Here is a 15543-nt window from a genome sequence, read left to right on the forward strand (position 1 = left end):
TTTCTACAGCTTCTCTGAACAAGCGAGTATGATAGTTGTTCTCTATAGCTAGAACTTCCGTGTCCAAAGTCGGCACTAAATTTCTAGCTTCTGTAGATGGTGGCCGATTTGGTGATTCTGTGTTCGTTCGTCATGCTTTCTTAGTTGTTCCGTTAACAGTGACCTGTATTGTTTTGTATACCATGGTGGATCAACTTCGTCATTCGTTAACATATTTCCTATAAATCTCTTAATTGTTGTCGATAATGTTTCTTTGAATTCAAGCCACATCTGGTCTACATATATACTGTTATTTTGGAAGGAGTGGAGATTATGTCTCAGGAAGGAGTCAACCGAATTTTTTCCGCTATTTTGAGTAGACATATTTTTCGTTCATTTTTGGTTGATTTTGGAATTACGGTATTCAGTCTCGCTACAACAATCCTGCGTTCACTAATCTCTGTATCTGTTTTGATGCTCATTATTAGCTTAGAATTATTTATTGCAAAAAGGTAAAATGCGTTTTCACAAACGTGTACTATTAGAGCGGGCTCATGAAAAACTGCTCGAAATAATTTTCAGAGAATGCTTTTAGCACCATTTCGGATGATATTTTATGCGTACCTCCGGACTGAAACATGTGTTTTTCGCCAAAATATCGAGGGTGAATTGAAGTCATCACTGCGTGCGTCTATTTGAAATTAGACTCAAGCTTTTTTAAACCTTTCTGCAATTGTATCATCTGAGTAGGGAGGTCGATAGAGGGATGCAATTATTATTCAAGAATCATCTCTACCCATACCAAAGCACAGGAAGTATCGACTTCACTCTCGCTACTTCACAAACTACTTCTTACAGCAACAAACACGCCACCGCCAACTGTATTTAGCCAACACCGTTAGATCCTTGGCTAAAATTCCGTCTGAACTGATCTCCGGCTTTAGCCAGCTTTCAGTGCCTATAACGATTTGAGTACCAGCGCTTTCTATTAGGCCCTGGAACTCTGGCACTTTCCCAACACAGCTACGACAATTTACAACAGTTATACCGGTGATTCCTAGATCTATTTGTTTTCTTTCAGACTGAAGCCGTTTTTGTGTTTCCCTCTGAGAGCCTCTAACCTAAAAAACCGCCCAGTCGACACCACATAGCCTCCTCTACCAATTAGCGTCTCCTGCGCGTAATGGATTCCTGACCTACATTGCGGAACCTGAAACCCTATCACCCTAAAGCGCAAGTCAAGGAATCACCAGTCTTCACTGTCGCAGAACGGTGTGAGCCTCTGATTCAGACCCTCCACTGGCTCTGTACCATAAGTTCGCAATCTGTCCTGTCGACTATGTTGCAAATGGTGAGCTCCGATTTCATTTCGCCAGCAAGTCTGGCAGCCTTAACCGTTTCAGATAGGCGCTCGAAACCAGAGAGAATCTTTTCGATCCAAAGCGAAACACATTATTGATACTGACGTAAGCAACCACCTGCGCCCTGTGCTCATCATGGCAGTCCATGTCTGGAGTGACTCCATTTGGTACAGACACTCCATTTCTTCTCCTCCTTGGCAGTTATTTTGCTCGTGGGCTCCATAACGTGCATGATATTAGAGCTCTCAACTAACAATAACCTCATTCTCTGTGACTGGCCAGTTCTAGCAGTCTGAGAGGTCTTCTCTGAAACAGAACAAGCGACTGCATCTGGCTAAGGTGCACTTTCATCCACAGGTAGTACACGGAACCTGTTTATCAGACTAACCAGAGAGGTCTTCCGTTTAGCACCGCAGGAAGTCTTTAGTAGCCTGTCACACTACGAGATGGCTTACAAGTCCAACACAGATGAGGGGTCAACCTCAATGCGAGCAGTAACTGCGCTGGCCACTGGTGCAGACTGATCGGCAGATTCGTGGGTCGTGCTACACGTCTGTTGGATCACCATAGCCAGTCCACAACACTGATGATCACCCAATGTAGCCTCAAGCTGTGTAACCCAAACCAGCAGAGCCTGGATCTGAGGGCAATGTGTCACCAACTCGACTCGCAACCGCACACAGGAGGCTCTGTCCATACTAAAGACTGTGAAAAAAACCACCTGCAGAGACAAACAAACGACTACCAACACACGCTGCGTAACTCTACTCTAGACACGAACGAAAACAGAAGAACTGTGTCTAGTAAAATAATACCCAGATATTCAAAAACTGAACTACCAGAGTATACACAACAGACTAAATAATTCGCTCCTGACAGGAACTAGTAAAATCTCACAAAATCGGTTACTTCCGTGTTGTTGCTGTTGCTCAGCCGGCGGCTGCTGACTGTGGCGCCTCTGGCTGAGTTTGCGGTATTCGGTACGGCCTGCTACTTATAATTGTGGCCTCTGCCTCCGGTATCAGCGGTATACTGTGTTCCACAAATTTGGTGTTTGTTAACACACGTCCGGGCAAAGGAAATGCAAGAATATTGTTATATGCAGTGCATATCACCCGAGGGCCTGTTTTTCCTCGTTCTTTAAATGCTCTGTTCGCATATTTTCCTTTACCAGGCTGTATTGAACTCATCCTGAGCTTCTGTTTGATGCTAACTAGTAGAATTTTGCGATTACAGGGGGTGGAGGGTGGGGGGTGGGATTCGTTCTACGAACACTTCGGGAGTGTCTAATCGAACGTCTTCATCCCCAATGTTAAGTACGTCAGTGATGTAAGTTCGTTCTCGAACGTCACAGGGCTTCTGGAATGTACACACATTATCGAAATTTTTGTTTAGTATCGGAACTTCTGTCCCTCATTCTATTTAGGAAAGGATAACAGTCCCTCCTGTCCGCTTATGTGCCGGTACTTTCTGCTGGCTGGGCTTCCTCCCATCAATATAACTCAGTTTCTCGACGGAGGGCGTGTTCCCTCGCACGCTTTTCTTTTGATTGGAGTTCTTGTGGACCACGTCCGTTAACTATTGTAAGAAAATAAAACGCCTACAGCCGTCCTTACGATCTTATTTATGGTGTAGATACCAGTTTCGGCGCTTCAGTGCGCCATCTTCAGACGGTACTTGATGTTGAGGGGGTTATCACGACCCATATATACAGTTTGAGTCACCTAACATTACCACTGGAAACACCTCCCAAACCTCAACGAACACTGAATAACCAATCCTGCAGACAGAAAGCGAAGAGAGGTGCTGGTGTAATTGTTTAATACAATCCACTGAGAAATGCACGGAAGTATTATTTTCAACACATATTTTTTTAATGGTAACCTGTTTATTTTTAGCACAACTGAAAATAGAAAAAATACTTAATCATTGCCATTTCTAACATTGTAAAATGTTAATTACATGTAGAGCAGTTTGTAATGTAAAGTTGACGCTTGAGTTCAGTCGCGTGTACCAGAGAGAACCGAATTTCTTAGGGATACAAAAAGAACAGAAGAGACATGAACAGCACGTTACGTCCACATGCTAACAATTTTGTTAGTTTTTTTTCTCTGAAGAATATTGTACTGAACTGAGTTTTAGGAAGAAAATGCACATTAACACGAGAATGTATTGAAACTTATAAATTTGTTTTTGTTTTCAATTACAGAATGTAAAAGAGTGTGCCGTGACATTTCAGGCCAATAAATGTTCAAAGTGGTGGCCATCATTTGCGGCATACATTTGCAGTGTACCGCTTAACGAATTTCTTACACAACGCAGTACATACGGAGTAATGTTGTCACAGGCTGCCTCAGTAAAATGTTTCATATCAGTATTGGTTAAAAACAGTCTTGGTTGCAATTTTTATTTTTTATTTTTCAACGACGCGTTTCGCCTTATTTAGGCATCTTCAGGTTATCCTTTCTAGATGAACACGAGAGGCTCCAACAACTGCATAACGCGTTCCCGTTCACAGGAGCGAGTAACAGAATAAGATGGGGGCTCAGGTAGTGAGCTCAGCTAGTTAGTCCCCATCTAACTCTGCTACTCGCTCCTGTGAACGGGAACGCGTTATGCAGATCTTGGAGTCTCTCGCGTCCATCTAGAAAAGATAACCTGAAGATGCCTAAATAAGGCGAAACGTGACGTTGAAAAATAAATAAACTAAAATTGCAACCAAGAGTGTTTTTAACCAATAGTGTTAAGCACTGGTTTGCTGTATACCACACATGGATTGGGAGAATTTCTATGTTCCACATCCTCTGGGCTTGTAGGCGCACCACGGTACACGCCTCCTTTAACATGCCCCACAGAAAGAAGTCCAAATGTGTATGATCAGAAGAACGGACAGGCCAATTTATGCGTCCGCCACTCCCTATGAAACGCCCGTCGAACATTCTGTCGAGAATCGGCCTTGTGTTCATTGCAGAATGCTGATACCACATACGTCTACGCATTTCCAGCGGGACATTTTCTAGCAATGTTGGCACATCATTTTGTAGAAACTTGATGTGCTTTGCAGCTGTTTGGGTGCCTTCAATGAAGTGACGATCAATGAACCACGCCAATCACGAAGCACCATACATTTATATTCCACGGTCCCTGTCGCTCTACCTATCGAAGCCAGCAAGGATTGTCCACGAACCAGTAAGGCATATTTCGCAAATTCACTACATCGTGGTTTGTGAAACCTGCTTCACCGGTAAACAGGTAGAACTGCAATGCATTCTCTGTTAATGGCCATTGACAGAAATTTACTCGATTATTAAAGTCATCCTCATGTAAATTATGGTGCAGCGACATACGATACAGGTGAAATTATTGACGATGAAGTATGCGCATTACACTACTTGGAATCTTTGCACTGCCTCTAGTGATGTCACGTGAAACCATGTGTGGGTTCACGGCAACAGCAGCTAACACACCAACTGTGATGGGTTTGTTACGGAGCCATTTGTGTGTTACGACCATACCTGTTGCATACAACTGTTTGTAGATGTTTTCAAATGTGGTATATCTGCAAGAGCGTGCTCTGTTCGGGTACCTTTCTGTACACAACCTGCAGGCTGCAGCTGCAATTTATCTACACTCGCCATACAGTAGTATCATCTCTGCCTTTTCAGAGAATAAGCCATTTTCACAGGTATTACGACACTGTACACACAGCTGCACTTACGACCTTCTCACTTGCCTACTGTACGTACTTCTGTTCTTACTTTTGTACAGTACACTATCACAGACGTCCGGAAACACAGTGTACTACAGTTATTCAGAGTACAAGGACGAATTCAGCAAGCGCTACATGCAGACACTGAGACAGCTAAACTCGTAAACATCGTAGTGTTCGTAAACATACCACTACAGATCTTGTTTGTTACAACACGTGACTGAACGTCTGAGGTTCCAAGCGTCAACTTTACGTTACAAATTACTTCGGATGTACTAAACATTTTACAACCTAACAAACGGCACTGATTAATTATTTTTTTCTATTTTCAGTTGTGCTAAAAATAATAACAGGTTTCCATTTAAAAAACCATAAGTATGTGTTGAAAATCATACTTCCGTGCATTTCTCAGTGGTTTGTATTAACCAGTTCTACCAGCACCTCTCCTCACTTCCTGTCTGGGGAATTGGTTATTCAGTATTTGTTGTGGTTTGGGAGGTGTTTCCAGGGGTAATATTAGGTGACTCACCCTGTACAGTGCATCAGTGGCCAACATAACTGCTTTACGCAGGCTCTCTGTAACTGTGGTGTCAGCACTGCAACCATCAACTGCCAACTGACTGCACAAACATTCAAACTACAACATCAGAGATATGTATCAGCGAATACCAGTAATTTGTCACTACGCCGGTCATCAGGAGGCAGATAGCAACGAGAGCCCATGGGCCAACTGTTGTTCGTTGGAGGCGGCCGGTGTCAGCACGTGAGGGGGCTGGTCTCCTAACGGAGCTGTGTGTGGGCTCTTACTCGTGCATAAGACTCGGAGCCTGGGGCGTCTTGCGGTGCTCTTACCGTCCCCTGGCCTGTTTGACCTCTGTGCCTCGCAATGTCTCTATTTACTAACAGATCCTCGTGTGTCCGTGTGTGGCTCTCCCGGTATCGGCTGTTGTTTTCATTGCAATGGCCAGTTTTGATACCTTTGCTTCTCCTTTGGCTTCCCATGGGTCTACCTATTCTTCTTGTAATCTCTTCTCCTGCGTGCATTGTCATGCACAATTCTGTCTTTCTGGGAAGTCCCATCCTAGCAACCCGTCAAGATACATCTATGTGTGCGCCTATAATCTGAAAAGGCTGCCGCGGTGACCGTGCGGTTCTGGCGCTCTAGTCCGGAACCACGGGACTGCTACGGTCGCAGGTTCGAATCCTGCCTCGGGCATGGATGTTTGTGATGTCCTTAGGTTAGTTAGGTTTAAGTAGTTCTAAGTTCTAGGGGACTTATGACCTAAGATGTTGAGTCCCATAGTGCTCAGAGCCATTTGAACCATTTTTTTTATAATCTGAAAACCCTTCGCAGATTCCGCACCGTTCTCAGTATATAGCTTTATCTTCACCTGTCACTAGGTTTGGTCTCTTCATTTGCAATACATCCAATTCTTGCTGTTTTTCTCGGGTCCCCATTTTTTTCTTTTAAGGTGCCGGCTTTAATCAAACTCACACAGGCTCCGCTGTTTGTTAATAAGTTTATGTCGGTTGTGGTGAAGACTTCATAACTGTACGTACTCATTCCTTACTGTGCAGTCAGCTGTACGTACTAGCCCCGACACAGCACAATGTGACTGCCGCATTACGCTCGCAGTTCTTTCTGCGTATGTTGGGCCGGTCGCTGTGGCCGAGCGGTTCTAGGCGCTTCAGTCTGGAACTGCTCGATAGCTAGGGTTGCAGGTTCGAATCCTGCCTCGGGCATGGATGTGTGTGAAGTCCTTAGGTTAATTAGGTTTAAGTACTTCTAAGTTCTAGGGGACTGATTACCTCAGATGTTAAGTCCTATAGTGCTCAGAGTCATTTGAATCCTTTTTTTTTTTTTTTTTTTTTGCTTTTGTTGGCCCACCGGCCCTTATTGCAGTCTGGCTCGGGATGCCCGGCGCAGTAACAAATTACTTGTTTTGCTCGTGTGCGTGAGGAGAGGAAGAGGAGAGGGGGGGGGGGGGGTCCTTTCAAATTGCACTGGGTACATCAGCGGACTGGAAGGTGGCATTCTATGTCCCGTTCCCTCTGTCCCTTTGAACTGTCGAACATATTCATCGGTAATGGGTAAGGCGGTTACTCTGTTCGCCTCCGTAGCGCAGCGATATCGTAACAACCTCCGACGCAACGGGGCCCGGGTTCGATTCGCGGCGGGGGTGGGGGGGGGGGGGGGAGGGGGGGGAGGGGGAGGGGGGGGGAGACTGTGTGTATTGTGTCCTTCAAAATCATTTTCATCATCATTGACACGCAAGTCGCTGAAGTGGCGTCAACTAAAAAGACTTGCAATACAGCGGCCGAACCCCGAAAAGGATATGCGTGCCAATAAATGCCATAAGAACATAGCGAAAAAATGCTGTAGTTATGATACGAGCATAAGGTCCGCGACTGTAAACGTGGACCCACTTGAGCCACAGGCGCAAGCCCTCGATCAGAGCTGGCCAAAAAAAGACTGTTTCGGAAGAGCAGCTGAGCTGTACTTTTTCCGATCTGATGTGATTGCACATTATTCTGTGGATGCCAAATCAATCGCTTCTGATACGGTTATTCGCTTCCCATGTACGCGTAACACTGACTTCATTCGATCGTCGAACAATCCTTGCATGAAAATTGCTCGGCCCAGTTTACCAATTAGCGCGTTACTACTGGAAACTTCGTCAATATTTATTACCTCCTTCATTGTCTCGCACCAATGGAACTGTGTGGTATCAACCAGCAACCCTGTTTGGCCACACATTCAGAGTGATCTCTTACAAGTAGCTTACTATGGACAGATCTCGTGATTTGTCCTACAATGTATTGTAAAAATACCTCAACGGAAAAAAATCACAACACCAGAGAATACATTTGTCTAGGTAACGTATTGAAGTTATCAATATTCCAAGATCATAGGTTAATGAACACACAAGATAAGCTATTGCAGATGTGAAATGCTCGTACATTAATAGCTGGTGCAACACCCAGAATGTTGAATGAAAGGATGCACACGTGCATGCAATGTGTTGTACAGATGCCGAATGTCAATTTCTAGGAGGAGTTCCGCTCCTGCTGCACTCGGTCCAGGGACGCATAATGCTGGTTGTGGAAGACGCTGGAGTTGTCATTCGATGACGTCTCATATGTGCTCGATTGGAGACAGTGGTGGTGATAGAGCAGGAGAAGGCAACATCTCAACACAACGTAGAGCATGTTGGAGGTATGTGGGCGAGCTGTATCCTGTCGGAAAAGACCCAGTGAAATACTGTTCGTGAATGGCATAACAACATGTCGAATCACCAGATAGAAGTACAGATTTTCAGTTAGGGTTCATGGGATAGCCACGAGAGTGGTCTTTCTGTCATGCTAAATCGCACACTAGAACCGTAACTCCAGGTTCTAACAACACTACCACAACAAAGGTCAAAATTTAATAGTGATTGTGGTGTTGCTCACGCTGCTAAATACTGCATTTTCGGGCAACAACAAAGTTATTATGTGGCAGGTGTCTTTAAAGCACAGTTAATAATGTCATTTAATGGAATAATGAATAAATTAGGCACTCATCTTTTCGTGTTCCAAACGCTGGTCTAGTAAAATCATGGCTCAATCGTCGAAATTCAAGGTGTTGATGATCCCAAGCTCGAATGCAAAGAGGCCTAGGTTTTATTCTGCTATATTCAAAAGTTTTTTAGATGCGATTACAAACTATTATTGAAGATTAAACCTTTCAAAGTTAGCACAAAGGTGATGTAAAAAAATAATCACCACTCCGAATTTAAGTTACACTTCCTTTTTATTGCTTTTGTTGCAATATCTCGTAGCACACAAAACATCACTTCACAATACAAAACATACTTGAAAACATCTTCCTCACAGTCACTGTTAAAGTTCACATTTTATTAGCTGACTACAATACGCGAATTTCCAACATAACGTCCAAGACTTGACTTTCTCAAGGTTCCACTCTCTAACAACTGCTTACGCGCCCAAAAAATCAGAGTTACAAGTACTACAAAGATCATAGCGGCAAAACAAAGAATACTCATAAGAATAACATCATTGCAACATAAACATATTGATGCATCAAAGTATCTGTAAATTAATGAAATCAAATCTTAATGTTGTCTCAGACATATGTCTACTACTTTGCAGAAACACAGTAGAATATTACTGGCATCGATTAAAATACCATTACAAGGTATGGCTCCAGTGTGTCTAGCACACACTCGTTGTTTGCAGGTCCAAAGCTGTCCTCTTTCTCACCAACAATCGGCCAGCACTGTCACCGAGGCAGAACCGGCTTCCATCAGAAAACACAACAGCCCCAACCCTGTCATCCAATGAGCTTTCGCTCGCCAAAGGTGGTGATTTGGGGTCAGTGGAATGTACGCTATCGTGAATCGGAGGTGACTTTGAAGTAACCGATCTATAACAGTTCTGTGTGAGACTGTGGTGCCAACGGATGCTCAAATTGCTGTTTCAGACGCAGTATGATGCGCCAGAGCCATACGCTGAACACAGTAGTCTTCCCTCTCGACAGTGTCAGGTGGTTGTCCAGAGTGGCTGGATACAAGCTATAAGTGGTGCAAAGTATGTAAGCTGGTGAGAATAATTAAGGGAGTAGGACCGAACTTCTAAACCTCATTACTGTTAAAAGAGATGGAACAAACCTCTGGTACTATCGTTCAATTTAACTTCCCATCCGTAGCCCATTTTTTGCTCAGAATCTCTCTCCATAGCGACGGCGTGTGTCGAGGCTAGCAAAATATCCTGTCAGAGGTCTGGCGATACGAGACACTGACGCGCTGTCGACTAGAGCCTGTTGTTCCTGCTTTTGTATTTTGACATACTCCTACCTACATGGCCCATATGCAAGCTCTCACACATTAGCTTCCGCAATACTCCGTGATGCTCTAGGTGTGACTGGTCACGTACACAGTATCCTTTCATTACCATATTAGGCCTGTATTTCATAACTCATAGATCAACTTGAATGTATATGATTTGTCGATGGTTGAAATGGCCAACAAAGACAGTCACACATCTACAAAAAGATAACGCATTAATCAGATGAAATAGGTACACTTAATAATTGAGATATAGGCTACTTAAAATTCATGTCCTGTAGGTCTTTTGTTATGCTAATATACAGTTAGACTAACGTTCTTGCCAGAAACAAATAGTCTTGAGTGCTGATACTTTACGATAAGTCACTGGGAAGTAGTGATGCTTACTATCGCCATGCTAGGTCTTTCTATTTTCCTGCATCCTTCTTTACTGAAATAGACATGAGCCCAAAGATTGGCTGAGTCTGGGACGGAGCTCTGAGCGCGACTGCTTGAAAAAAACTCGCCGGCCAACCAGAATCGCAGACAGTGAGTTCATGTGAATTCAGCGTTCTCGGCGGCGTGTATGAGCGGCTCCCCCGCCGCCTTCCCCCCTCCACCCCCCCCCCCCCCCCTCATCTGAAACAGCGAGCCACGGAAGAGCGGGTCCCAGGCGCCGCGTTGTCGGAAGGTTCGCAAGTGCCGCCTCCTTAGCTACTGACCGTGAGCGGTGCGCGTGGCGCGGGTGCGGTCACCGAAGGCGCTTCCGATACCGCATGATCATTCAGTGATATAATATATGACTGTTGAAATTGCATATGCTATTGAAGCATGCATTTCTTTTAGGTATCAAAGCAATCTACATTAAAAGTGGTAACTGGATAATTATCAGCCGTTAGCAATACACTTAGTTTCGTACCTTCCTGTCGACACTTCGAACTGGGGCAAGGCATCTTTTCAAACTCAATAATAAGTTTTACCAAAAATTGCAATTTTGAGTATTTATAATTTCCATCACTGTTCAAGGCAGGAAAGCAGTCGCTGAAGAAATAAACTGAAGCGAAATTTTATTTATGGATTATTCCATCTCTTCTAGATATAACAATTCCATATTGAGGGTTGAATAACACTTAGGGGTCTTTTCTTTTGTTCTACTGATCAGTAGAACAAAAAATCGCCTAAGTGTTAACTGAAATTGTTACAGTTATCCTTCTTCATGTCATCCTAAGTGTTAACTGAAATTGTTACAGTTATCCTTCTTCATCGTCCCTGAATGTCTGTAACATCATCACGGAATCACCCTGCATATATACATATATACACTGATGGGCCAAGACATTATGACCACTGCCCACCGCGACTTTGGATGTGGCATGGTGGCGACAGTGAGTATGTAAGCGGAGCGTCCTAGCGGTGATATGGGCTGCAAGCGGGCAAATCCATTGAGAAAAAAGGGTCTAAGGACAGATTATTATTACGCAGATCCTGTAAACGAGTATTTCGAAAACTGTCGTGAACATCTACGGAAAGAGGTCGAAGGACACTGAAGCTAGCAGTGGGAGCTAAATGGCTGTGCGTCTAAGACTCTTCACAGAGCATGGGGTCCAGAGGGTTAGTCAACCCTCTTTAAAGTAGGACAGATGGTGTGCTGGTGCACGCAGAAGTCTGTTGGAGCACACAGTTCATCGTACAATGTTGAACAGATCCGCAGCAGATCACCTCTAAGTGTTCACCTGTTGACCCAATGACATCGTCAGTGAAGAGTGCATTGGGAATGGGACTATCGGCATTCGACCGTCGATCAATAGAAACGTGACGGCTCTTCGAGTGCATGACATTTTTGCTACGCTAGGTCGATGGTCGTCTCGACAAACGCCATCATCGAGGTGAACAGAGGCTCGAAACATGCAGCGCGCTACGGGCGCTGGATGATAGGAGCAGTATAATGCTAGGGGAGATGCTTTACCAGCAAAAAGAGCAACAAATAATAAACCAGTGATACCAAATGAACAAATAATAAACCAATCGTACCAAATGAAATATAATAACCCTTATCATCAAAAGAAAATCTAGAAAATTATTATCATCAGTTACTGAATAATAAAATAAAAGAATAGTATAAGAAGCAGTTAAACCAGTAGAAAAAAAAATAAAGAAAAAATTAAACAATTAATTCATCTTAAACAAACCATTTCAAGAATCAAATCCTTTGAATAAAATCCTACCCTTGCATGTGACCTGTGGTAGTAATCGAGGCAGATTGACTGCTACGAACAATCTGCATACGCTCATGCTTGATGTCTTCCCTGACGGCTGTGTAATCGTTCAGTAGTGTGAGTATCTCTAAGACAGAACGATGGTGATTTTCGGACCATTGTAGAGACATCACGTTGATGTTTCGGCGACCAAATTCGCTTCATGTAAATCCCATGGAACCCATCTGGGTCGATAACGGGTGCCTTGACCGTCAACACAACTCAGAGGCCTGTTATGTTCAAATGTATGTGAAATCGTATGTGACAAACGCTGAGGTCATCAGCCCCTAAGCTTATACACTACTTAACCTAAATTCTCCTAAGGAAAAACCACATACACCCATGCCCAAGGGAGGACTCGAACCTCCGCCGCAGAGCCCGTGGCTGCAGCCCTGGACCGCTCGGCTAATTTCGCGCGACAGAGGCCTGTTATTTACATAAATTACATGACCTGTGTGTAGACCTGCTGTACGATTCCTGATAGAATCAGTGATATATTTCGTTCCAAAGACAGACAAACAATCTATTAAGCAGGTGGTCATTATGGTTTAGCTCACCACTTCCGGTTCCTTTAACTGCGACGCTCTGTAATAAAGTTGGGTGACGTTTCCGGACACTGCTTCCTATCCTCAAGTTGCTTCTCAAGGAACCCTCTACATCCCCTCGAAGTCTGTAGGTACATTGTTTTAAAATACTGTGGATATATTCAAGCAACAGCATTGTGTAAAACAGGGATATGCCATTATTGCCAACTGTCTGTGAGCTTATACATTCGTTTGTAAATTCTCACTAACAGTGGCACAATTGTTCATGTTTGGTATCCTGACTGTAATTTTCAGTACCCAGGATAGTCGAATGAAGCAAAATGTCCTTACTCTGCTCTCATGACGCCACGAGTCTCCCCCTGTTGGCTAACTCCCGAATAAGACTGATTTTCTCTGTCTACAGATCATTATCAAATGCACAGGGAACAAAGTTATTCAGTAGATTGCAAATCTGAAGTATCCACCAGTTAATTAAATAAAATTAAAAAGAGAATAACCAGACCTGTTGATGGAATGAAATTTTGACCGTACAGCGGAGTGTACGCTGATGTGAAACTTCCTGGAGAGCTTCAGCGAAGTTTGGAAGGTAGGAGGCGAGGTACTGGCCGAATTAAAGCTTTGAGGACGGGGCGTGAGTCTTGTTTCGGTAGCTCAGTTGGTAGAGCACTTGCCCGTGAAAGGCAAAGGTCCCGAGTTCGAGTCTCGGTCCGACGCGTAATTTTAATCTGCCAGGAAGTTTCATATCAGCCCACACTCCTCTGCAGAGTGAAAATCTCATTCTGGAAATATCCCCCAGGGTGTGGCTAAGCCATGTCTCCGCTATATCCTGTTTTTCAGCAGTGCTAGTTCAGCAAGGTTCGCAGGAGCGGTCCTGTAAAGTTTGGAAGGTAGGAGACGAGGTACTGGCAGAAGTACAGCTGTGAGGACAGGGCGTGAGTCGTGCTTTGGTAGCTCAGTTGGTAGAGCACTTGTCCGCGAAAGGCAAAGGTCCTGAGTTCGAGACTCGGTCCGGCACACAGTTTTAATCTGTCAGGAAGTTTCAGCCTTGTCGATGTACACGTGATCGACGTTAGGAACTCTGCTGCCCCCCTCTTCGACGTTGGTACACAGACGAGCCTGAGTGGAGCGCTTGTGTGTGTGTGTGCCGCAGTCCCGCCCATGATCTGGGTGCCGAACCAGCTGGTGGGCGCGCCGGCGGGCACCAACGTGACGCTGGACTGCCACACGGAGGCCCACCCGCGCGCCATCACCTACTGGCTGCGCGCCGGCGCCATGGTGCTGCCCGCCGCCGGCAAGCTGCGCCTCGAGGCCGCCGAGAACTCCTACCGCGGCCACATGCGACTCACGGTCGCCCAGCTCTCCGCGCCGCACGACTTCGGCAACTACCGCTGCATCGCCAAGAACTCGCTCGGCGAGACGGAGGGCTCCATCCGCCTCTACGGTCAGTACCCCAGCACTGCATGACGGAGTAAGCGAGCACAAAATACGAGATCGGGCGAGCACACCCTAACTGGATAGGCTGCCAGCACTACCCCTAGTGACCGAGCACAGATGCCGTAACCGAATACGCAGCACGTAACTTCAAACACATTACACGTGTCATTATCGGTGTGAAACTGCAGCCAGTACGGGCTTCTCATTTGTGGTCTCTCTCTCTCTCTCTCTCTCTCTCTCTGTAATCATGCGCGAGGAAGCCAGAGTAGTAAGCGTAAGATTGAAACCAATGTTTACACACTGAAGAAACTGCAAGGTCTAAAAAGCCAACTATGGAGCACATTATTGTTGTTTGTAGGCGAAAACTGTGCGGGAACCACTCATTTAACCCTTTCGTGGTTGATAGGTCATATATGTCCCACTAACTTTGAGCGCCAGTTCGAGTGTCTGGATATATGTTACCCAGCTCTGCACGGTGCTGCCATATAGGGACGACTGCACTGCACCTAAGAAAAAAATCGGGACTGCACTGCAAAGGCAATAGAGAAGCGGTGACTACTTTTGTTGACTGGCGTGTATATATGGCCGCTGCAACGACACTTATTTGTGTCATTCTTCAGTTTTATCATTTCTGACTTTCCTGCGATGTCTGAAGTAAGTAATTCATCTTATTATTAACTTAATAATTATTTTTAGTACAAATACAGCGTGGAATGTACTTCTCAGCGACTGTACTATCTTATAATCGAAATAAAATTAGTGGGACACATGTGTCCCAGCAGACATTATTTTTTAAAAATTAGCAATCCAATTGATTAATGGGTATTCATCCAGGAAAAAGAGGGCATCAATGCCCACTTTCTTCCCAGCAAAGAGAGGAGTCTCTAGTGTGCCAGATGACGTCCGGCTCGTGAACGTAGGCAAACATGTACCGAACGACAGTGACACTAGGAAGCGATGCAAACTCTGCTGCATAAACTCTAAAGAGAAGAGAACAAATGATGATTGCACTGCTTGTGGTGTGCCACTCTGTGCCACAGAATGTTTTTCCAAGTTTCATGTCATGTGAAGGTTTGGAAGTATTGATCATGTATCATGAAAACTGAAATGTAATGAATATTTTTTAACCTGGCTTTACACAAATAAAAAGATTAGATGCATGTATAATTTGTAGTTATTTTATTGTCTGCAAAATCCTGTTTATGGGTAAAAAAATAAAATTACAAAATCAGTCAGTCAGCAGAAAAGGTATCTTGTGTTGGTTCATGGGAGATGTGTGTCCCACTTCGTGGGGAACTTAAAAAAATATTTTGGTGGTGAAAATATAATAATGGGACTGAAAAGAAACTGTTATCGCCTTAATATTCTAAAAATAGGTAAAAAATGAATTTTATCAATGAAAGGGCTAAAGAAACACAGTTGCAAGAAGCCTCA

At 44.4% G+C, this 15543-nt stretch overlaps 1 protein-coding gene across 1 annotated transcript in view; it reads left to right on the top strand.

The window, feature by feature from the left end:
* Nucleotides 1–14139, top strand: part of LOC126282303 (neurotrimin-like) — a 152826-nt gene extending 138687 nt beyond the window's left edge. Inside the window, exon 6 of the mRNA XM_049981957.1 lies at nucleotides 13826–14139. Coding sequence (XP_049837914.1) covers nucleotides 13826–14139 — 314 coding nt within the window. The remainder of the gene's footprint in view (nucleotides 1–13825) is intronic.
* The last annotated feature ends 1404 nt before the right edge of the window (nucleotides 14140–15543 follow it).

Source organism: Schistocerca gregaria, chromosome 7, assembly GCF_023897955.1.
Source record: "Schistocerca gregaria isolate iqSchGreg1 chromosome 7, iqSchGreg1.2, whole genome shotgun sequence".
Classification (NCBI taxonomy): domain Eukaryota; kingdom Metazoa; phylum Arthropoda; class Insecta; order Orthoptera; family Acrididae; genus Schistocerca; species Schistocerca gregaria.